General features: G+C 37.4%; 1 protein-coding gene across 3 annotated transcripts in view; it reads right to left on the bottom strand.

Moving 5' to 3' along the window:
• The window catches only part of cdc42bpb (CDC42 binding protein kinase beta (DMPK-like)), an 80,836-nt gene extending 55,431 nt beyond the window's left edge, over positions 1-25,405 (bottom strand). For 2 of the 3 annotated variants that reach the window (XM_077219790.1, XM_077219789.1), the window contains exon 1: positions 24,593-25,395. In XM_077219790.1, the coding sequence (XP_077075905.1) occupies positions 24,593-24,767 (175 nt within the window). In that variant the 5' untranslated portion in view covers positions 24,768-25,395. Of the gene's footprint in view, positions 1-24,592 lie in introns of all 3 variants that reach the window. The other variant, XM_077219788.1, reaches the window with a different exon arrangement.
• Positions 25,406-25,534: the final 129 nt, after the last annotated feature.

Raw genomic sequence — 25,534 nt, 5'->3', positions numbered from 1 at the left:
GAAGAACAGCGCTATATCACTAGTGAACTGACTCGAGCCCCACAGAGAAGGAAATGAATAGTTGAAATAAAGTCATCATTTTTGTTGTTTTTTGCGCACAAAAAGTATTCTCGTCGCTTGATAAACTTTAGATTGAGTCACTGTAGTCACTTGGACTATTTTAACGATGTCTTTAATAACTTTTCGGGCTGGCAAGTTTCAATCCCTGAAGAAGCCTATGGAGGAGTGATCCAGCTCTCAGATTTCATCAAAAAATATCTTAATTCGTGTTCCGAAGATGAACAAAGGTCTTACAGGGTTGGAACAACATGAGGGTGAGTAAATACTGACAGAATTTTCATTTTTGGGTGAAATATCCCTTTAAGCTGGAAGCAGAGGCTGTCTGGTTGTCTATATAAATGCGCACCAACACACACACTAAAAATGAAAAAGTTTGGAGTCAATAAGACTTTATTTTTTTATTACTTTTATTTAGCAAGAAGGATCCATTAAATTGATCAGAATTGATATATTTATAATGTCACACAAGATTTCCATTTTTGAACTATTCAAATAATCCTTGAAAATATTGGAAAAAAAAGATTTAAATAGCACAACAGTTTTCATTAAAATAGAAAACCGTTTTTTTTTTATTTGACATTATATATATATATTTTTTTTTTTACTATTTTTGAACAAATAAATGCAGCCTATGTTAGCATAAGAAAACATTGGAATCAATTTTTAAATGTTTTTTAAAACTTATGAACATATATACACACACATATATATATATATATATATATATATATATATATATATATATATATATATATATATATATACATACACACACACACACACACAGACAGACACAGACAGACACAGACATATATATATACACATACATACATACACACACACTAATACTGATCTAAATGACTTCAATTCTGTGCTCATGCGAGTCAGATTTTAAAGTTGTGAAAGGCATTCAGTGGAAGGACAGTTATGTGTCAAGTATAACATTGCCAACTCTATATACAAGCAAACTATGAGGGCTTGTATCATAAAATAAACACAATTTTTTTCACTTCCTCGTCTTTGTTTTTTATATTGCATAAATTGCTGGCTTCCGCGACAGATCACACCATAGACAAAGATTACTTTAATGTCGTGCGTGTTAACTTCCATATTACTGTGTGACGTCTTTTTCGCATGCAAACAACAATGTGAACAGCTATACAAAAAAATCTGATCTGAGCAATAAATTGGAATTGAGGACTAAGGCTCGCAGTGTGAACGTAGCCCAAGAGTTCTTGTCTAAATGGTTCTGGCTGTCACGCTGTATCACTTCCTGCATCCAGAAGAGTTGTGCGGTTAGCATGCACGCTCCATTAGACGGAACACTGGAGCACTGTGAACAAAGACTAAACTGTGCTAGATGAAGCACTGAACCTCATCCTCTAGTAAACCTGTCTCAATGCTACAGACATAGTAACATCACTCACTGTAACTGCTATTCTTAAAAATATCTTCACACACATCATCTTACGATGTTTTCATGGAGGACACGCTTGACCTGACATACAAAAGCTCCAGCTTTATGAGTTTAAAATAGACTGCTTGATCCCATGTGTGTCAGAGCGGAGCGTCTCCAATCAATATGACACAATTAAATATTTAACAATGATGATGGGTCATAGCAAAACTAAAGCCAAATTAAAAATACGCTTCCCTATTTTTATATCTAGTTGCTTTACCTGGTTGGTAACACTTTACTAAAAGGTTCCATTTGTTAACTACATTATTTAAAAATGCTTTAAAAGGTGACATAGTATGCCCCTGTATGTAGTATGCCCCTGTAAGATGTAATCTATGGTGTTCCCAGAATGTGTCGGTTGAATTTCAGCTCAAAATACCCAACAGATCATTTATTATAGCTTGTCAAATTTTCCCCTTTTTGGCTGTGAGCAAAAACGCTCAGTTTTTGTGTGTGTCCCTTTAGATGCAAATGAGCTGCTGCTCCCCACCCCCATGCAAAAGACGGCCGATCCTTTACACGAGCTTCGGGTACAATAACAAAACACATGAATAATCTCTCATCCAAAATCTCAGAAATAACCAGTAGCAGAGTGCAGCCTTACACAGAGACCCAGGAAGAGGTTGCAACATTTAGACGCACCTGGACGTTTCTGAATGGTACAGTTGTTCTCAAACTTAAAGTGCCACCTCAGAAAATATTTGGCTCTCCAAGTACCACCATAATGACCAATATGAAAATACAGTAGCGTATTAGGCCTAACTATTATGCACAACTCAAAAATGAGGCAGTTTTATTTCTAATAATAATAATAATAATAATAATAATAATAATAAATATTATTGTCAGCCACTTTAAACAATGTAAAAACACAGTTTGAATATTAACACTGCACTGTGGTGCTTACATACAGGTAAAGAAAAAAACTTAATGATTAAATTAAAATGTATTGCACCTAAAAGTGAAATAAAAACTGTACTTAAAAAAATGAACACAGGCTGTGTATTCATATTTAACCTTTTTACACGTACATTTAAAATATTCTGGCCGACCCCTGTGAGTTTTTCAAGGCGACCGTATTGTTTCCATCGTGATGTGATGCATCATTGCTTGTCACATGACACCGTAGCTACAATAGAGCTAAATGACTGATGATCTGCTTCATTTCCTTATTTATTCAAAATATTCACAAATTTGTTAGCTATGGCAAGAAATATTTGATATTCCGATTGTCAAATATGTGCAAGTATGGAAGTGTTTTGTTGTTTAAACACCTTTATAACGATCACGTTAGTTGAGCTATATGCGCCGCCATGTTAGTTTGTGCCACTGTTCAGAGAATCGGATCTGTTTGGATTTATAACACGTGAATTCCTCCACTTCTCCCGAAATACATGAAAGTGGCCGGTGAACTGGAAGAATAGAGTTAACTTTAAAGTTACTTACACAATGTGTATGTGATATGAATAAAACATGTCTAGTTATAATGTAAATTATTATTATTTCAAAAATTCTAAATGTATTGTTTTTTTAGTACTTATGTAAATTTAAATGTCTGAAACTTAAAACAAACATTATGTGGTTGAAAACACTGAATAGTTGTGATATATGACAGCACTGAGCGAGTCCGTCTCTGGCTCAGCGCCAGCCAACGTGCAAAGGCCCGTTTGAATTTAGCAGTTGATCACGTGATGCACTGACCGTTCTACTCACACCGGTGTAATCGTACACTCCAGGGACCAGCCAAGACTGATCACACCGGTTTGATCGTACGTGCGAAATTCAGTGATTTCTCTGCGTTCCACTAGAGGGAGCCTTGAGAACCACTGGGTTAGAAGATTAATTTATGTAGATGTTGTGGAGTTACATTGATTCATCCGTTTCTGGGGGATTTCCATTGAAAATAAAATGAATCCACTGCTCTCGTCTCATCTGAGCATGGGACTCTAAATAGTGTTCTGTGTTCGTCTGCGCAGCCAACCACAGAACAGTTTGCATGCTTTGCTCGAACTTCTGTCATTGCGTTAGAACTGGTTACACTAGTCGCCTGCGAAAACCAAATGGTGGCGCTGTGGGTAGAAACGTGCAGATTAAGGGGCGGTGATATTATAATAAGAACCCCTTCATACTTCAGAAGGGGAGCGAAATCTGATTACCTAGCTTATTTTTTGACATGCTTGCAGAGAAAGGCTTACCAATACAAAGTTACGGGGATTTCACTTTTCACATTTTCTGGGTTGGTAGATTCCCTGGGGACCTGATTATAACACATAAACACGAAAAAAAATCCCTTTATGTTTAAGGGATAGTTCACACTAAAATAAAAATTCTGTCATTACTCACACTCATGTAGTTCCAAACCCGTAAGACTTTTGTTCATCTTCGGAACACAAATTATCTTTTTGATGAAATCTGAGAGCTTTCCGTGTCTCCATCGTCAGCTACGCAACTACCACTTTGACGCTTTAAGGGGGCTTTCACACTTGGTTCGATTATCTGTTCCGAACCAGAGTTCGATTGCTCCCCCCTCCCCCTGCCCTCGATGGACTGTGTTCACATTATATTATTTGTATCCGAACCGCGGTACGCTTGCGTCATCAAGCTGCAGCTGCCACGTAATCGTGTTGCTTGGTAACTGGCGCCGCTATGAATGAAAAGACGTCAAAATGGTTAGAATTGCTCACTTCACATTTGTTCTTTTTTAACCTTTGGTTTTGTTTTCAAAGAAAACATTCAGAAACACACTTGCGTCTGTTTGCCGCAAAAGTACTAAAATCGTTCCAAAGACAGCTGGCTGTCAGCCAAAGACATTTTTTGCGGAGGCAAGCATTAATCATCTCTCTGCTTGCAGTGCGTCAATCCCGCTTTTCTTCAAGGTAAGTGTATACACACACACACACACACACACAGCGACTGTCCTGTCGACCACATTATACATTATACGTCATCAATAGCGGTTCACTTCCGTGGTTTGGTTCGATTGCGTTCATATCAGCAGCGAACCGTACTGGAGTTCACATGAACCGTACCCCAGACCACCTTTTTAAGCGGACCCGAGTACGGTTCGCTGGCCACCAGAGTTCGGAAGACAGCGTTCACATCATCCAAACGAACCGAACTCTGACGTCATTCGAACCCGGGTGCACACCAAAAGTGCTAGTGTGAAAGCCCCCTAAAAAGTTCATTAAGAGATCGTAAAGTTAATTCATATGAATAACTGGGTTTCAGTCACGTGATTATGATGAGGATTATGATGAGGCGGGAAGGCTGGGCGATTTCAGATGGAGGGCAGGAAGTAGGGCTGGGATAAACGATTATTTTTTAAACGATTAATCTAGCGATTATTTTTTCGATGCATCGATTAATTTAACGATTAATTTTTCAGTCCGATTCGATTTCAATTTGCTAATAGCAATTTTTACATGTTGATTTACATATCTGAATGAAAAAAACATGAATTCCTTAACATTGCAATATTAGTTCATTGCTCTTAAAATTCCAAAATAAAAGACTATACAAGTGCAAAGTAATGCATTCTTAGTCAGAGGTAGCATTCAATAAAACCTTGAAGCCTTGAAAACACACAGGCCTAGTTTACTGAAAAAAAGTGCAATCCGTCACGACACATTAAAGAGCCAAAAAATAGTAGGCCTATTTATGGTATAATTTTCTTTGACTGACCAAATTTGAAAGTTGAGACTTAATAAAATGTTACCTTCTTGGTCCTGTCTGTCAGCGCGTTGTCCGTGTCCTCCATGTATTTGTATAATACATCCTAGCGCCGGGTCTGAGTGTGTAATTTACTCTTTAAAATAAAATACTTTATTTTACTAATTTAAGACTGCTCTTATGAGGACACTCGACAATACGGACAGTTTGGCATAATTTGTGTGCGTTATGGTTCGTTCAAGCCCGAAAGTACTGACGCACAATTTTCTGTGGGTTGTGCGTGTGTGTGTGTGTGTGTGTGTCTGCGTGTGTATGCGTGTACTTTAGAGGAACGATCGTGCCGCCTTGCACTTCTGAAAGTCTGAGGAGCCACTCCTGTTGCTACTACTCTCCGGCGCCGCCATCTTTCACATTTCTCACCTATGAATGACAATCTTTGGTATTCTATAAAAACCCTTTCCCTTTTCTCGATTAGAACGATTGGAGCAGCCGTAAACTACACAAAACATTGATGGCAGATCCTCAGCTATTTCACTTCCTGCCCTCCATCTGAATTTTCGCGCTCTCGTGATGCAGCAGCGTGACGTCACGTGAAATCAACCTATTGAGCGGTTTAGGCAAAATTTTCAGAAGAGACTCGATCACTTTATATGATGAACAGATTACATTTAGGCTTTTATTCACTAAGAAACATTCATCAACTCACATCTATTGAGGTTAACGGAAGCTCAAGCATTTTTCGCTTGACGTGCTAGAACCAATTAGGTTCGTTCTCATGTTACGCAGCACGTTTGAGCTTCTACAAGAACCAATGAGGTTCATTCTAGTTCATGCTCTGTTTTGGAGGAGGCATGGCTTTGGAGACGCTCTGAAGTAGGGGTGGCACGGTCCGCCTTTTTTGCATCCGATACCGATTCAGATACCTGGGACTCAGTATTGGCCGATACCGATTCGATACTAAAATAATAATTAAAAAAACAGTGCCAAATTACCTAATAAACTGTATCTGTATGCCTCACTGTGGGGAAGAGACTGTGATTATTCTTTTGTTAAAGGCATCAAAGCTTGACTTAAACATTTTCCTTACTTTGTAAAACAATACAGACAATATATATACTATATAATTAAAAGACAATTATTTTTAAATTTTAAGCGCAACTTTTTAATGAAGCAGCAACATATGATAGATTGGACAGAATAACTAAGGCTATCAATAAACTGCCATTGCGCAAAAGTATTGTAATATGAAAGCCTCCAATTCAGAGCGGCACGAAACACTTATGCGCTTCCCGTGCGCACAATGATGCGCTCGAAGCAACATGGGGTCACGGCGCGGAGCGCTTTGCATTGAAAAGTTCAAAGCACAAAAGTAAGATATACTTCTTTATTCATTAGTTTGAGCCTTTTAACAGTTTTAAATTTCAGTTAATGTGCGCGTGAAGAGCAATTATATCGCTCTCTACTCCAGTGTTGTGTTCACTGATCAGTTGTGTTGTGATCTAACAGACACCCGGTAGAAAGTAACATGTGAAACTCCAGCACGTTAAAGTGCTTTTATGCAAACCATAGACCTTTATCTACAGATCTACAGTATAATAATAGGAACATTGACTCATCTTGGAGAGAGTTTCATCATTTTGACTGTTTTACCCGAGTGCTGTTTGAATGCTGAATGGAGAATGATTGACAGCCGCAGTGCAGGGAAGCACTTAGGTGAAGATTAATTTAACGATTTAAATCTGTACCTCACATTAAACTATATGTAATGGCTTCAGAAAACTTGGAATATAGTACACGGAAACATTATAGCGCTTTATAATGTTTTTGTGCCTTTTGCGTTGTATAACAATAACATTCGTAGGCTACAATATCGGATCGGATTTGGATGGTCTCGTCTGGCGATACTCGATCCGGCAAATATTTGTAGTATCGGAGCAATACCGATACTGAGTATCGGATCGGCGCACCCCTACTCTGAAGAGAGGGTGGGAGCTTGCTATTGCTAGCCTTTCCGAAATGACCAACTCTCCCTTTAGCTAAATGGATTAACTAAAGTTGTCCAATGGAACCCTGTTACCATTTTGTTTAATGCCACTCCAATTTGTAAAGGTAGATTTTGTCTCAGCCTATCATCACTCTTTCCCCTTCACACAAATAATAGGGATATTTTCCATTAAAAAAAAAGATGTTTGCAGCACCAAAGACATTGATCTTCATTTAGAGTTGGGATGATTTACTGCGTCAATCAGAGGAAGCAGACCACTGTATGCTGACGTACCGCAGAAACAGAAAGCCACTCGCTTCCAAACAAACAGCGATTTGAATGACTGTGGCTCTCTGGATGGAAATTTTCCCAACAGCACGTCTCTGTTAGCATATGAGTGTATGATTCCAAAACAGCCGGAAAAGATGACCAACAGGACAACATTAGTTTTACATTCACAACTAACCGAGTCATCCATCGAAGTGATTTTTTTTGCAACAGAGGAGATAAGACGACTATTGTTCAGAGTGAGGCTTTCCTCTGGGTCTGGAAAACACAACCCACACTGTTCTGCCATACCCACCAGGTCACAACACAGAGCTAGAGGGGCCACACTACGATTAGGGGACGAAACAATGTTTTATCCAGCCAATGGTTAGTGCAGTCATGAAAATATGTATTATGCAACTCCAAATATGTGTAGCAGCATAAGAAAGAGAGAACGGAAGAATCAAGAGCTTGTTGGCTGAAATAAATTGTGTTCTTAGATGTAATGAAAGAGATATTTGTACATTTGTAAAACAAATTGACATCTATGGACGTTCTAAAGAGGTCTTTACTTCCTCTTGACCGTATATGCTGCTTGTTCCCTTAGAATTAAACATTTCTAATAACCAATAACTCAATAATGGTTGCCGTATTTCACAAAGACTTGACCTCGTAGGTATAATAAGTAGGCCAATATTATTATTTTATCATGCAATAAATTGAGTTATAATTGAACTGAATTATATCATTACATCAAAATTAAAGCTGAAGTGTGTCATTTTTTTGGTTAAAATACTAGTAAACTCCTTGCACCAGTGTTAATTAAATAGTTGTCAGGGTAATATAAGAGAGTAAAGTATAATACATGTAAACTACAATTCAAAAGTTTGAGGTCAGTAAGATTTTATTTTCTTTAAAAAAATTATTCTTTTTTTAAGCAAGGATACAACATTACATTGACCAACACTGACAATAATTACATTTATGTTTATGTTTAAATTACGTTTATATTACGTTAGTTCTGTTGAACTTTCTTTTTTTAAGAATGAATCCTAACAAAATAAATATTAAGCAGCGCTGTTTTTGACATTGATAATAATGAGAAATGTTTCTCGAGCAGCAAATCAGCATTTTAGAATGATTTCGGAAGGATCATGTGACACTGAAGACGCAATATGCTAGTAGCGCAGATATTACACAGTGCTCAGTTTCCAAGTTTCTGTTTTTTATAAAACTCACCAAGAAAATTATTGTTTTTATGTTCCAAAAAAGAAAGGAAGTCATGTGTTTGGGACGACATAAGGATAAATTAACTTTCATTATTGGTTGGACTATCTTTAGGAAAAGTTTTCATAAATATAAAATAGTAACTGCTTTGTGAAGGAAGAATGGTTCCAGTCTCTTTTCACGTGTGTGTCATTTACCTGTTTTTCAACATCCACACACTCCTCATTGAGCCAGACACTTAAAAATGACAGACTTTGAGACCCTGAACGGCTCTGGAGCTCAAAGTGCTGCTCTAGACATCACCGATTCTCCCTAGTAACATCTTTTATTTATTAATTAGCTATGTGCGCATCTTAACAAGTGTGCCATAGATTAGCATATATAAAAAAAAAGGTTAAATGTAAGATTCTCAAAATTAATGCAAAAGTATGACTAACATATGTTGGTGTTAATTAACATTATTAAATATTCCTGCATCTTATCTAAATGTCAGGTCAGTCATTTCTGAGCAGGTGGATAACATTGACTAGTGATTTAAAGCAGTCAGTGAACATGTATAATAAATTCCTTGGAAAATGGAAATCCTAAGCCTCTGCGCCACTGCCCTGCTTGGAGTTAGGCATACAGTTTCCTGCTGAAGATGAAACTTTATCCAGTGAGTAACTAGCATACTCACTCAGAGACCAGACCACAGACACGAGCTAGAGAGCAGAAAATGGAGGCTGCTACTATCACAAGGCACACAGTAAGATTCAGAACACAGCCCCTCCAGCTACATTCACAACTCAAGATGATCGTTGCTAACTCAGCTTTCATTCAAAGAAAAACTAGGTCGAATACTTAAAATGCAAGAGCAAGTCTTTGCCGTAGCTTTGAACATGCATCTTAGGAATGATCATAAAATCATCAGGGGACACATTAAAAATCCAAACTAGACTTTAATGGGACACAATTGAAGCCTGGAAGCAAAAACAACCACTGGCACAACAGTGATTTTCCAAGTAGGTTCCCTGTATGAACTTTATTGACCCTGATCAATTGGACCGAATGAGATACGTTTACAGTAATCCTCTGCTCAAGCCTGAACTTCAAAGACCTTTCCTGGATCATGCTCTGGCAATGGCATTATAGCAATCGTAGTACCAGTATAAACTTTCACTGGACAAGTCTGATAAAAATGTATCACGATAATTGTTTTATATCAGTCAATATCGATAATTATCAAGACAAATGTCAAATTTTTATATCTTTCAAGTTTAAAGGCAGAAGTAAAAGTTGTAGAAACCAGAGCGTTAATTGTGTTTTAAACTACTCTTTATTGTCAGAACATTTCACAAATCTCAGGTAGAACAACAAACTCAAACATTTGTCAGTTTTCCTTAACAAAATAAATAGCTTAATAGAAACATATATTTCTTAGTTTCTGCATGTGCTAATGGGGGATATTGTTTGAAACAGTCTTGAAACAGGTTTGTGTTGCCTGACTTTGATGGCACGCATCTTCTTAAAGTCAATGTCGCATGAGTAAAAATAAATAAACAGTAAAAATGAACATCAATAAACTAAGGCTGCAAAAGCTAATCAATTAGTAATGAAAACTGTGCATTTCAATATCGATTACTTGGACTTTACCGGCTCCCTTTAGGTTTTATTATATATAAAAATATAATTAAATACATTACATAAATATATGTATATGTGGTTATTATTTTTTTAAATGCGTTACATGCACTGTTCAGTATGCACATTAAAGGAGAAGGCTAGATGAGGATCTTCAGCACAGTTTGCAGTGCAGGCTGCAATATTAATATTACATGTTTTGTGTCGAAACGCATATTTGACAGTGAGCTGACAGTAGTATTAGCTTGAGTTAGGATCCAGATTTACTATGTTAAATGTATGTTCATTAACAAAAACAGTAACATCTGTTAAAAAAAAATTAACGACCTCAATTTCATTTGGTAAAGTGTAATATTCTGACTCTGAGTATTATTAAAATTAACCATTTGTCATCCAGTATCATGCATTTAGATCATGATAACCACAGATAAAACCAGGCATAGCCTATAACACCAGGGCATTCATATCATGGCAAAATGTAACTTTATGGTTTCTATGGTATTTGTATGAAAAAAAGTAGCCTAAATACATTATTAAATACTGTAATTATATTCCGTTAGTCCTTTAATATTGTCCTCATTAATAATATAATAGGTATATCCCACATTTCATGGAGTTAATATTACTAGGCTAATATCACTACCGTGCAAAGGTTTGGGGTTGGTAAGTTTTTTGGGTTTTTTTTATGTTTCTGAAAGTACTTATACTCAAATATGCACAAAGGCTGCATTTAATTAATCAAAAATGAAGTCATATTTTGAAATATTACAATTTAAAATAACTATTTTCTTTTTATTTTATTTCTTTTTAACCATTTCATTTATTCCTGTGAAGCTGAATTTTCAGCTTCATTACTCCAGCATTCAATGTCACATGATCCTTCTAATCGTTCTAATATGCCGATATGCTGCTCAAGAAACATTTCCTATAATCATTATCAATGTGGAAAACAGTTGTGCTGCTTAATATTTCTGGCAACTGTGATACATTTTTCAGGCTTCTTTGATGAACAGACAGTGCAAAAGAACAGTTGTCAATATCCTGAAGAGAGCCATATTGATGTGCTCAATCAGTGAGCAGGCCTGACCGCCACTAAATGGCTTATTAAACATTGATGAGGAAGTCATCCTGAGACAGCCGCGGAGGGACTGATGGCTGCTGGACGGTTTGGCTGGTCGCGGGAGTTAAAAGCATCAGAGCCCTGCCCCGAGTTAATCCATTATCCTGCACCAGCTGCCACACACTCCCAGCCCCCACCAAAACAGCCATTTACTGGCAGCTTCCTGCTGAGAGACTCACTAACGCACAGACCAGTGCTGGACGCGTGGCTGGATCATCACTCCAGCTCACCTAGGTTTCTTATCTGGATACGGAGACAAGATGGATGGCAGAGAGGCTAACATGGGTTTACATCCAATGCTAACCTTAAGACTTCCTTTGTGGAAATCAAATAACTTTCCTCATTTAAGAGAAAAAGGAAATAAAAGACTTAAATAGGCTTGTCTTTTAAACAAGTGACACAAGGTTACAGACATGTCCAGAAGCCTTTTACTAAGATTGCATGTCTATCAACCCTGCCATAACCATCATCTGTCATTTGCTTCCAGTAAAGCCAAGTGAAATCTTACTCTAGTGGATATTTTTTAAGCTTATTATAATCTATTCAAAATTCACATACATCTGCTGTCTCTGGTACCCGCTCAGCTCATTAAAACTATTTAGTTTCTTCTACAAAAATCTGTGTTTAAGCAAACAACTTCCTCTCATCATGACCCAGTCCTCAACTTCTCCTGTGGGAAAGAATAAACGAATAATATGACACTGTGAAACTCAATATTACCACATGATTACCATCATCCTTAGAGTAACTGCCAGATGCATGTACTGTACATGGTCATAAACCTAAAACAGTAACTTGAATCAGATGTATTGGTGTCACTTTAGGGTGTATTGAATATACATTTAGGACAAAGATGTATGCAGTGCTGCAGATGTGTGAATCGTAGCAATAAAATTAAGCCTTTTGGTCCTAAAGTCAATGTCGCATGAGTAAAAATAAATAAACAATAAAAATGAACGTCAATTAACTAAGGCTGCAACAGCTAATCAATTAGGAACGAAAACGGTGCATTTCATTATCGATTAATGGGGCCTTACCAGCTCCCTTTCGGTTTTATTATATATAAGAATGTAATTAAATGAATTACATAATATATGTGGTGATTTTTTTTTGAATGCGTTACATGCATAGTGTTCAGTATGCACATTAAAGGAGAAGGCTAGATGAGGAACAGTCGATTGATTGATTCAATTAATCAATTGAATAATCTAAAATCCCGATATTTGTGAGTTGCAGCTAGAGCTTTCAGGATTATGACATTGGATTTTATGTGGTGATTAACTGTCATTTAAATAATTGGGTCAGAAGAGTTGAATCTCCACTCAGACTGTCTGAGATCATGCATGATTCGACTGGGGAGAAAAACCCAATGCATTTTAAAATTCATCTTTCAGGTTGCAAAATATGATTTAAAATTCAAATGCACGATAAATGCTTTCTCTTAAATCCTCACAATCGGGCGATTATGTAATCATAACACCATGCTTAGTCACAGCCCTACTTCTTAAAGTGTTTCAGTGGCAGTGATGACACTAGATTCGTGACACTGTGAGAGAGAGTACTAAAATGCCAAGTAAACTAATTTTATTACAAAGTCACAGACTTATCAAACTGATAAACATCACTAGTCAGGATAACACAATACAGCTCTTGATTGAATCAGTGTGCACTGAGGACAAATATAGTCACAAACTTTATTACCCAACAGCAAAAAACCACAATAGCTGCTGCTATTAAGATAATTTGATGCAAATGTATTTATTTTAGACATACTTAAAAGTTAAAACACTGACATCAAGATTACAACATTTATTGTCATAACTGATCCAGCGATAGCTGCCAAAATCCTTACATGGACTTTAGACCAGAATCCAGCTGGTGTTACACAATAATGAAGATGTAGAAGACACAAATAAAGCCAAGGGGGAAAAAATGTGGCCTCCCACCACAATTGGACTGATGGTAACAGTCACCACCATTGGCATGAATGGGTCAGTGGCTTTCCAAACAGACAAAGCAGTGTGTCTCAGGGACTGAGGCTCCGTGTCATTCATTACTCGTGTCTTCAGCTGTTAAAGCAGACATTTACGCATATCACATCCATCAAGCAAGACTAGGTGAGTCGCTTAAAAGTCTTGCCTAGACAAAATGGTGCACGCATGTAACTTTCAAATTTACTAAAATCAATCAAATACTCTCTTTAGTCTTTCACAAAGCCCAAATGTAAAAACTGATCCCACAGTTTATATTGAAAACTGATCACAGTTGATACGATGAGGGGGAAACCTGAGCATAAGGACGAGATGACTGTATTGAATAATTTTGAGGTCAAGTTTGAATGGAGCGGCTTTTATTCTCCTGAAATGCAAAGCATGTTTAGAAAAGGGCTGACAGGAACAGTGTATCTGCAACATGTCAGAAATAGCAGGAATAAAAGACGAACATTCATCCCTTAGTGGGTTGGCACTTTGACTAATGAGGATCCTGTCCATGCCGTATTATTGCGAAATTTGGAGAGGGAGTGCGAGAACACTATGGGGATACAATAAAAAAAAAGAACCCAGAAGACTGTCTCTGAGTGAGTGAAAGAGCTTGGAAGAGAAGAAAAAATAACATTTATTGGAGTTGTATGGGCGTGACAGATCTAAATCTAGAAAATAGTGGGCTGTGCCCTCCGTTCACCTTCACCCTCGATCAGATCGTGAAAAGAAAAAGCACTGGTTAATGTTCCAGAACAATTTCTGAGTTTCTAGAAAAAAAAACAATGTACATCTGCAATAAGCTTATACTGGGGGGCACAAATATTGGAGGAAAAAAAGAAAATGACATTGTGATCATTCGTTTTTTTCTGCAATATATGTTGCAATGTGAAAAGATACAGGAAGTTTCACCAGATTACTTGGATAGCTATATGTGATCAGATTCCAGAAGCCCTATAGCTTTAGCCAAGCAGCATGTCATGTCACTCCGTGTAAGATTTCCTCAAGATCTTTGCATCATGTTATGTTGAGTGCTGGCTCCTTTGAATCCAGACAACCTGCTCTAAATAAAAATGTGCGATTTATTACAGTTTACAAATGTTTCACAATGTTATAAAGCAGAACGTGGCACAAAAGCCTTATTTCTATACGGTTTACATGCACATCGACGGCGACTTTTTACGGTTTTACGTCATCATATATATAACAAAATAATACATCCATTTAATTGTTACTGTAAAAGTAATAAAATAACATTTATTTTATAGTAAAATTACAATACTAACATTTCTTCATATTCAAATGGTATACCATCAAATTTTGATTTTGAAGGGCTGCCAGGAAATAAACGAATGCCCTGCCATTTTCAGAGTAAAGGCTTTGTATGTTCACTTAAAAGTGTGCAGCTCACAATGTCTCAGAACGACTGGACTCACAGTACATGAACCAAGCCGTTTTGACACTCTGAAACACTGTCATGAACAACGTGTGCAAATGACACACTTCACTCCTAAACTGGTAGCACATATGTTTACGATTTGACAATTGCACTAAGCCATATTGATTTTATTTTGATATACCGTGCAGCCCTAGCACACGTCTAATGTTAACGTACGTCACAACGAGGCGCATAGGCCTCGTGCCTATAGGCTAGGCTTTACAGGAGAGCTGAGCGGCTAATCTGTGTCATGCTTTCGGCCAAAGGCCTGAAAGCGGAGGAGGGGAAGGAAGGGGGAGGGGGAGATCACCCACACATGCCTTATGTTGGGGGAAGATATTAACAGGAATGACTGGAATTCACTTTAGTCCAGCCACCGCTTTGGGTCAGGTGACCAAGTCCTGAGGGACACAGACTTTTCAACGTACAATCCTCTAATATATTCATCTCACAAACCGTGAGTGGTGGATCACAACGTATTCATCGCGGTCCATACATCTGTAAAGATCGGGAGTGAACAGCGTTTGTTTTGAGAGGCATTCCTGACACAAGCCCTGTCCTGACTCCGCACCTAAAGCACGCCGAGTGCATGTCAAGAGTGGTATGCAACGATTCAGGGTGGCCTGGGCTGTGAAAGAGAGATGCCTCACACAGTATAGACCATTTGGCCTGTTCACGGGCAGCAAAATAACTCGTTCTGGACATACCAGACATTTCAAATGTAATGGGAGTTGCAGCTTGCTCATTTCCTCCTGTTAAGAGTGGCACGTGCGTGTACCAGGGCTGGACTTGTCTGTTCGGCCAAATTAAAGAGGTTGTGTCTTCTCAGAATATAAAGGGGGTGAAATTGATTTAGATGTTTTTTGTCATAGAAAGAATATGAAAGTGGACCATGAAAATGTTGTACCTTTTGCTTTGGTGTTTGAGTGCATTTTTGTCCTTTTAAATGAAAACCATAACAGGTGATTGAGCTTTGCCACCACAGGAATAAATTGCATGTTAAAATATATTTAAATAGAAAATATTTATTTTAAATTGTAATTCGATTTCATATGGTTGTTTTTGCTGTATTTTTATCAAATAAATGCAGATTTAATTTAAAAGAGACTTCAAAAAAATCTTACCAAACCCAAACTTTTGAACTGTACTGCAACTGCATCAAAGAAGATGCTGGCTGATAAAACATGGAATAGGATGTAAAAGATTTAAACTGTGTGCTGTTCACCATCAGGGAACATCTGTGAAGGCAAACAATAAAATTAACCATCTAAAACCGTGAATAGTTTACTAGTCGGCCTAATTAGCATATAATTGCTGATCTTGCTGTGTTGAGTAGCGGTTTAATGTATAACGTTATGAGGGTCTAAATTAGGAAACACTATAGAACATACACAAAAGGGTTGATAATGATATTCAACATATAATAAAAGCAAAAAACTAAATGCTTGGCAAGGCCTTTAAAACTGTGTGCGTGTCAGAACGGCAACCAGGAATGTCATGAAAATGAGGCAGAGAGAAAATCTCAGCAGGTGCAGACTTAAAGAGTTGCAAAGCAGCAAAGAGTGCCTGTAAACAGAGAGCACGGCCAAAACCCAAGCTTACACAGCTCGATCTGAGCTTACATGGCAGGGCGCACAGCTTTTCACTTTCTCTCAGACTAGCAGTTTCAAACAGTCTCTCCAACCACTGCAGTTACTAGGTTATTTGCTGCTTGTTGTGAAAGTAGGCTAGTCAAGGCATCTCACACCAGTAGGAATAAGGGGCAGCAGCTGCTGTGAATAAGGACATGTGCCCCGTCTGCTGTACGCCGCAACAAACAGGACGATTCCTCCATCAAGATTTGCCCAGGTGACATGTCAAGACCCCTCTTTTTGAAATGCAGGCTCATGAGGGGAGTATCGACTGTTTAAAGCCCCTGCCGGCACACATGTGCTTGACTACCAGCAACTATGATGCTCGAGGCAAGAGCCAGCTGGTAAGTCAGGTACAGTTGAGTTTACCAGCCCCACGTCATACTTTTAAATGGGTGAAATACAATAGAAAGGCATAACCTGCTTTACAGCTTCATTAGGACAGTAAGGTGAACACTACGGCAAAGGTCTGTCTGTGTACAAACACAGGGAGTAGGCAGAGGTTCTGAGTGCTCCTGTAGCTCAACAGCTAAAGCATGGCTGGCATCGCTAATGTCACAGGTTCGATTCCCATCAAGCAGATACTGAAAATTTTTATGTCATTTTGATAGGTATGCCAATAGCAAGGACTACCACAGGTTTCGCAATTAGAAGGTGGGATACTCCTGCAAACATTTATGCACTATAGCATGTAGGTTGAATGAGCAAATAAATCCAAAGAGATTATCAGAGCAAAACAGATTTGAAAACTTTCTGCGCGACAGTTTGAGTGATTCAGCGGTAATGCGTTTTCTCGCTCTCAAAATGGGCAAATGGCCTCACATGAGCACATTGCTGCTGCTGCGATATAAGATTTCCACTTGCGTTGCGGGATGAAATTTTCACTTGCCCAATTGGGCCAGTGTGGCAACATCACTAAAGTTTATCATTTGCACGTATTGTTTTGAGTCTTGTTCATTTAAATGTCAATTTCTGTGGTATTTCTTACCTAAATCATACCGTTACACCTACCTGAAAAACATAAAGTGCTGTTTATTTCATTTGTATCTTAGTAATATTATATTTAATTGTGATACTGCTTATAATTTATTTGTAATTGTTTTATTACCGACTCTTTACAACGTTTGAAATCAACCTTCCTTATGCGGTCTAAGCTTTTGTAACAAAATTACTCGAAAGTAAAATACAAATACATTTAGTTAGCAAACATTTAGGTGAGATTGTAATTCAGTGAGGGAATTCATGCACTACATTATAAATGTACAGTATGAAAAGCATTTCATTTAAGTGAGCAATATAAGAAATCCTAATGTAAAAGGTACACAACAAAACATACAATATTGGCAAATTAAAAAATCTGTAATAATGAAAAAAATCTCTGATGACGGCTAAACAATAGGGTGCCAAATTTAAGAACTCTCAAAATATTAATTTCATATACCGTCATGATTCCTAAATTAATTAGTAAAATGTAAACATTTTATTTATTTTATTATTAAACAATTATTAATTTTTTACAATTATCTAAATAAATAATTTTTTAATAATACAATAAAATGTTTATATTTTACAAATTAATAAAGTACTGAATTTGACAATCTGCCAGGTATCAGACAGAATTTTTTTATTGTGCATCTCAAAACTGTGCCGTTCCAAATTTGGCCCAAATAAACAATGATTTATGTGCAAGGAGATATGCGTTTCATTTAACAACACTGGCAAATACAATATATCAAATTGCATGCTATTGTGCGAGAGAGAGCAGTGCAAGCCTGTACAACTAGCAACTGCAACCCCATTAACAGTTCACACCAAAACCTGCCAAGGAGGGTAAATACTATAGTCTGCGTTCATTCTGCTTAATGTTCTCCTTTAATTGGCCTTCAGTCTGCTGTCGAAGAGGAAGTCTGACAGGCATAAACACCTGCATACTTCTCTCTCTGTCACCACTGACCTTGGAAAGCTGGGTTTGAGAAATCAAGTAAAGGAGAAATACACTGCAATGATTAATATGTGCTCTGCTTGTTGCTTTGGCAAGAGAGCGCTATCATAAACTCAGTTATTAGGAGCATGCGATAAATTCATGGAAGCTTGACTTCCTGTCAGGCTCTTACAACAAAATGGATTCATGTGCACTAATTCAGGTTCATTAGCATTTCTTGTGCAACACTGAAGAGGAATTTCTCCAGTCAGAGCTCGTCCTCTCTTGGAAAATTGCCCCAGTGAGACAAGATGGACTGTGAACTAACAGATCCGGTCAATAGCAGAATGTGAGGTGCAGTCAATATGTCTGTCAGTGATAATGAGGTGCAGATCCCGTAGGGATCTCAGACACAAAAATCTTTGTGAATGGTGACATTTTTAATCATGTTCTGAAAACTAAAGAATCAAAATGTTCTAAATGTTTGATGAAATCATTAAAAACACAAATAGGTAACAGTTTACTTAAAACATAACCCCTATAGTAAGAACTTGAAGTTAATTATTACACAGTATTATTGTGATTAAACTGTAACAATGTTACCTTATAATATAGTGTAACATTAAATTGTTCAAATATCCATTGACAAAGCTGTAAAAATTTTAACTGACAAAGACTTAGAGCACTATTAATCATTAAAAGATTGCAATCTAAATTCAAACAAAATAGAGTAAATCACCTTTTGAAAGTAACTTTTCTAATTAAGATTGTATCTATCACATAATTACACCAGTAGGTGGCGACAAGTGACTTCAAAAATGTATTTGGCATCATTTTTGGGATGCTGAAAAAACGGATTTCATGTTGACTTGCGATATTAATATTACGGACGCATCGATACCACTTTTTCCAGAACGAATCTGATACCGATACTTTCATTTTTAGTACTTGCCGATACCGATTCCTGTATTTTCACTAGATTTGTAATATATTGGGTTGAGAAACCAAAAGAATTTGAATCATATTAGATGGCTTTGTTTAGTAAATATATATTTCCTCCAGGTTATTTTCATGCATATTTATGCCTGTTAAAATGTATTGAATGAGCTTCTGTTACTTTCACTGTTCATTCTATTGCTCTTTTATATTTTGTCTTTAATTTAATTGCACAGCACATATTTAGAGCAGCTCCAGCAGGGATCGCGTCAGTGGTTCAAATGTTTAAGATATCAGTGAAATATCAAAATTCTCTATTCCAATTTTGATACTACAGCATAAACTACTAGCCTAATTAATGTAAATTAAAACATTATTAGAATGACTGAAGACAGGAGTAATGATGCTGAAAATTCAGCTGTGCATCGCAGGAATAAATTAGGCTACATTGTATAATATATTAAAATAGAAAAGTTATTTTAAATTGTAATAATATTTCACAAAATGATTTTATATTTTTAATCAAATAACTGCAGCCTTGGTGAGCATAAGAGAATTATTTTTAAAACATCTTCCCAAACTTTTGAACAGCAGTGTAGGTCTAACAGTAGTTTTTAGGTTCATAATTTCAATAAAGTCATCAAAATGTAAATAATACTGCATGCTCACTGTATAAATTAAATCTAGATGAATCTTTATAAATTTACAAAAGTAATTAAGTCAATGGCAGTGAGTGATTACCTTGTCTTTTGTAGTTTGACTAACAGTCAAAAACACAGCAGCAGGTTTATTAGACTGATGTCCCTTTAAGACCGAATGCACGGCTCCATTATAGCCTAGCCTACTGTACATGTGTTTTCTATGTTTACGTTCATTAAGATATACCCGACTATGTTTACCAGGAAACGTGCCAAAACTGATGTTTTACATAATGTTGTGTGAATTTGTCCATTCAAGCACAAGACGTGAAAGAGAATTCAATATGCTTGTGTCTGAGGCAAGCACTTTCAGGGCAACTACTTCGTATGTTTGCATTCATGAAACTTCTTGACCTGCAAACGTCCTGTAATAATGTAGGGAACCACTCGTTATAAATCACGTAACAGTTCATGTTTTACTTACACGATTTAGTTTAAATCCAAATTATGCATGTGTGCTGAGTGAATGATCAGCAATGTCACAAATGTAACTTTTCTTTCCATTCATTACTTAAATAGCTAACACCAAGTACTTCTTCAACCACAGCAAAAACTACAAGCCTTAGCCTAACTAATACATTTCAAACATTATTAAAGACAAGTGAACAGTCAATAATAAAATAAGAACAAATACATCAAATCAAAGTTAAAAAATAAAAGTAAGGTCTAACAATAGTTTTCAGGTACATAAATGTAATGTGTAAAATAACACTGCAGTGTTCACTGTAAAATATTTTTTTTTTTGTTAAAGCTGTGTTTTGTTGTTTGATTACTTTTACATAATTATGTGTCCGCACACTGCAGTGTGTACACAACAACCCTATTATGGTAAAAATCAACTTTATTTCCCCATAAATCAGAAAGTGTCTCAAAATATTCAGGAATGCTATACAATGTGACATCAAAGTAACAGGCCCACAACTAACGGCCCCATTAGCCCCAATACAATCCGTTACTCCCCTAAATTATTTATAATAAACCCTTTAATATTCAATTAAAAACTAAGATTGTCAATTTTGATATCATAGTTTCTTTAACGGCCAATGCCAATATTCATAAAATTATGAAATATTGTCCTATCCCTAGTTGTAAAATTGAAGGAAAAAAATTTGTATTGAAGCTACAAAATACAAATTCTGTACACAGCTATAAAATGATGGGTTCAAGGCAAGCTCCTGAGGTCGGGACTCTCTGCAATTAGATGTCTTAAGTCAAAGTTTCAGGGATGCTCCGAACGACCGGTCGGAGAAAACTTGATTTTATGACCTTTCATTATACTTTCTAGGGCTGGGCGATATGGCCTAAAAAAACAATACCCGATTTTTTCACAAAAAATCCGATTTACGATTTAAATCGATTTTTTTCTCTCCCTACTTAAAATCAATCTGCAGATGACAAAGAAGTTGTTCAAGTTTTAACTTTATTTTGTTTTAATATTCCCTTCTGGGATTTGATCTCCATTAAAGTGCAATCAGAAACAACAAGCCAAAAAGACAAGAGGACAGGCCCTGTCTTTGAAAACAATGAAAATGTAACAAAATAAAATGGGTGGATTGGGATTGGGGGGATTTGTAAAAAAACTAAAAACTTGCATCACAATAAGTGTATTGTGATTGTCAAATTATTTGGTAACTAAACATAATTTTATTAAGTTTACTGGTATGCTACTGTTTTTATTATTGCTTTTTATTATTGCTTTTATTATATACACAAATTTCACAATTTCAATTAAATTCTTGTGATTTGATTCTGATCTTGATTCAATATAAATTCCTTTGGATAAATAGGTACAGTAGATACGTTAATATGTAAATTGTTCTCCAAAAAAAAAAAAAAAAATCACCTAATGCTGTAAACATACAGAGAGCCCTGTCAGCTGGTATTATTAAAGGTTAAAACTAACTCAAATTAAATATAATGCGTTTTTTATTTTATAATGCGTCTAACTAACATGCGTGTTATGGGTCATTAAAAGCCATCCTGAGGTAAATGTAACGTTACGTGACATATGTTGTTCTCCAGCTGTTTTATGGACATCTTTCCGCGGTTGAAAAACACTGATCGATCGATTTTATTACATTTTGGTAAGTTGGTAGTAAAGAGTAACAGATGTTCGGTTCACGTGCCACTTGAACCGAGATCTGCCAGCGTTCTTTCACGTCACATTTACATGCGCCAAAACGGTGTTTATGGTTTGAATTTTGTAATAAAATTGACAGAATCTGAGAGGTGAGAATCTGTTTCATATCGATAGTAACCTGCTCGGTCTTGTCTATCGGTGTCAGTGTCCTCTTTGCTTCGCGATTTTTCTCTGCGTGAGAAAATGGATGTGTGGCGTGAGCGCGTGTAAAAAGGGACAGAATTGCGTCTCTCACAGTGAACTCGTGAGAGTTGGCAGCCCTGCAGATTCAGCTTGTAGCCTAAATGTTTTCGGGGGGTGTGCTTCTGCTGCCGCGGCCTTGCTCATTTGCCATATTGTTTGTGTATCTCTATCATGGCAAGCGCTGAGCCCGGTCGGAACTACGGGAGCCCAGATGGGTGCGTCGGCGGTTGTTAAAGAGAAAACCGATTTTCATTCAAAAAAATCTGCGTAAACTACACATTCGAGTTAATCGACAAAATCGATTTATCGCCCAGCCCTAATACTTTCTAATAGACATCATGTCAAGCATGAATAATAACAAAATAAATCAAGAAATTGCTTTTTTTTTTTAAGTGTTGTAACATAAGAACTTCCTAAAATGATCAAAATATATTTTCTTCAAAATTTGTAATGTTTTCTATCAAATGAGACCGTGTTTTTGATGATATCTTGTTTCTTATAGTTATTATAAACAATTACTTTTAAGTATGCCACTTAATGTGAAATCATTTAAAATGCCTTCAGTTTGTAAGGGGTTAACAGCCGATCATGATGGAAAAAAAAGTCGGTAGTCGGTAGTGGCTGCAAAAATCCTGATCAGAGCATCCCCAGTTTCAGTCAATAACAAAGTTTTAAAGAAAATGACACAATTACTCCATGCCTTCTGGGCTGGCTGTACGAACGTGAGGCAGGAGACAACATCACAATGTCGTCAAATTGACAAACACTGAAACGAAGTCAGTCAACAGACTACTGAAACCGTTAGAGCTTCTCTTCATTTCTTACTATATTTCCACCAAAGATGTTTATCGGTCACTTCCAGAAAGCCATGTGTAAATAGAAGATAGGGTACATTTCTTTCCACCACAAAAGGTAAACCAGCAATTCCAAGCGGCCATTCTAAGATTTGGAACACTTCATAAAATGGAAAGCAAGAGAGCTACCACTCTGTCAATACTGCACTTTATAGTAGCATTAGTGCATTACTTCTGTTTAACTGGCGGAGGCATAACATCCTCCACGTAAATCATTAACTTCCACAATCAAGGGCGCCATAAGAAAGCGTGTGGCCTACCAGTGCTGTAGTAAGACAAGAACAGAGGAGTTTGTGACTCCTGGAAATTGGGTCATACTATGGCTCAGTCACAGTGATGGGATGTGAGGTGGCACCTGCTAGTGACGGGTTGCAGGAGGACAGTGGCGGTCTTTACAGGAGCAGACACACTGGGGTGTAATCTCATTACTGACGTCAACCCAACACCCAGGACAGAGAATCTACTCACGGTGAAGGCCAACCGCAACCGACAGGACCAGGAATAGCTCGAAAAGGGGCATCCCACCTACTGCAGTCCTGTTTACCCTTTACACTGAACTCTACTAGGAAGTGACTGAAGCCACGGTGCCTAAAAAACAATACTGTCAGACTGAGCATCACCCTCATGCAAATGGTGATGGCAATAGCAACAATAAATGTAGCATAAATGTAAGAACATCAACAGGAATCAATGTCCCTAGACTATATAAATGGAAACATTTACATTGCCCTTAAAACCAAAGTCCAAGATTTACATTTATCATCAATATCTGCCTATTGTGTTATTAGTAGTACATGGATTTCTAAGGTCTCTAAAATTATTAGCATGACCAAAACTTGGCTGAAAAACCTATTGTACCCAATTTTCTATATGCTTTCTATCCTCTGACTGATAGTCCATAGTTTTTTTTAGCATGTAGTAGACCTTTTAGTATATGATTTTTATAAAGAGTGTACGAGTATATATTCACACTTTGAATATACAGTTATTAATATTTAAAAGTGAATGTACTTGAGTGAAGCTTTAGGTTAGGTGTACTTGATTATCCATATTTATTTATTTGAAAAATCATGTCTGAGTGAGTTTTAATCATGGTCCATCAGGCTTTTTATTAAGGTTTATTTGAACATCTATCAATCATCATTGTATTGCATTATATTAAATATCTCCTTCCCCCCCACCACCCCCCACAATTAAAACTACAGAGATTCGATTATTCAACTAGTATTGTTCAAACAACGAGGCCAGGAATTCCAAGAGCAAATGTCACAGCAGCAATTTTGACAATAGCCTGAAGTCAGCTGGGTGATTAAGACAAATGTAATAACAGATTAACAGCTCTTAAAGGGGCACGCACTGATTTATATTCCCAAATGCAGTCAATACACCCAAATTCATCAACTTACCCCATTCCAAAAAGTCTGTCACGTGTTTTTCCCGTTTTAAGGGCGAGTTGCTGCACTCGTTGTATAAACATATGAGAATATCCAGCAGTGTCTCCACACTCAGTGACTTCTCGTTCTTCTGATGGCCATCCAGCAGCAACTGCTCCAACTTCTTCAGGCGCACCTTCGCAGACATTTTCTACCAATTTAGCGGCCTGGCTACCACTCCCACAGCCAGAAAATATAAAATAACACTTGTCGATATTAATATAACAGGGATTCGCGCTATAAATATATACAAATGGGATTTATCTGGCTGATATGTGTGGAGATCTGAAGTCCCAGACTCCAACTGCTAGCCAGCCATCCAGCTAGCCAGCTAGCAAAATGTGCCCAACATTGTACTCAGATAAACGAAGACCTAATGCGCCTATTCCCGTTGTTGTCCGCTGGTTTCCAGCGTTTCTACCCCCCTCCTCACTCCCGAGGCCCTGTCGGCTCCATTTGCCTTAATCCGGACAAATCTGCACTTTCCACTTTGCGGGATGTGTCGGGGCTTTTTCTCCCGTCGAATCTCAGGATGACTGGACACTCATTCCGCTCTGCTGTAACCGTTATATCTTCAATAATAAATCCCCTAATAGAAGAACTACACACTTATTTACCCTACATAAATACGCCCTCCAAAAACTGGGAGTGGGTGCTTTTTCTAAGTAGGCGAATCCTTGCGTGTAAGTGGACGCTAGCCGGTCTGCTTCTCCCTGAAGCCGAATATGGCTGCATTCGTGTTCAGCCTTGTCTGGCGCTCCCGAATGAAGAATCCAGACCGGGATCGCGGAGCCCCGCCCATCACACCGGAAACGCTGGGGATATATGACGCCATTGTTTGATTGACACCGGGAGGCAGCTAGCACTGACCTCATCAGGAGCTCTATCATTGAGAGCAGCCTCTCATTGAAATGA

The sequence above is a fragment of the Siphateles boraxobius genome, unplaced genomic scaffold, assembly GCF_051911475.1.
Source record: "Siphateles boraxobius isolate OS27281-9 unplaced genomic scaffold, OSU_SipBor_1 8, whole genome shotgun sequence".
In the NCBI taxonomy this organism is placed as follows: domain Eukaryota; kingdom Metazoa; phylum Chordata; class Actinopteri; order Cypriniformes; family Leuciscidae; genus Siphateles; species Siphateles boraxobius.
This window is presented reverse-complemented; position numbering and strand designations above follow the sequence as displayed.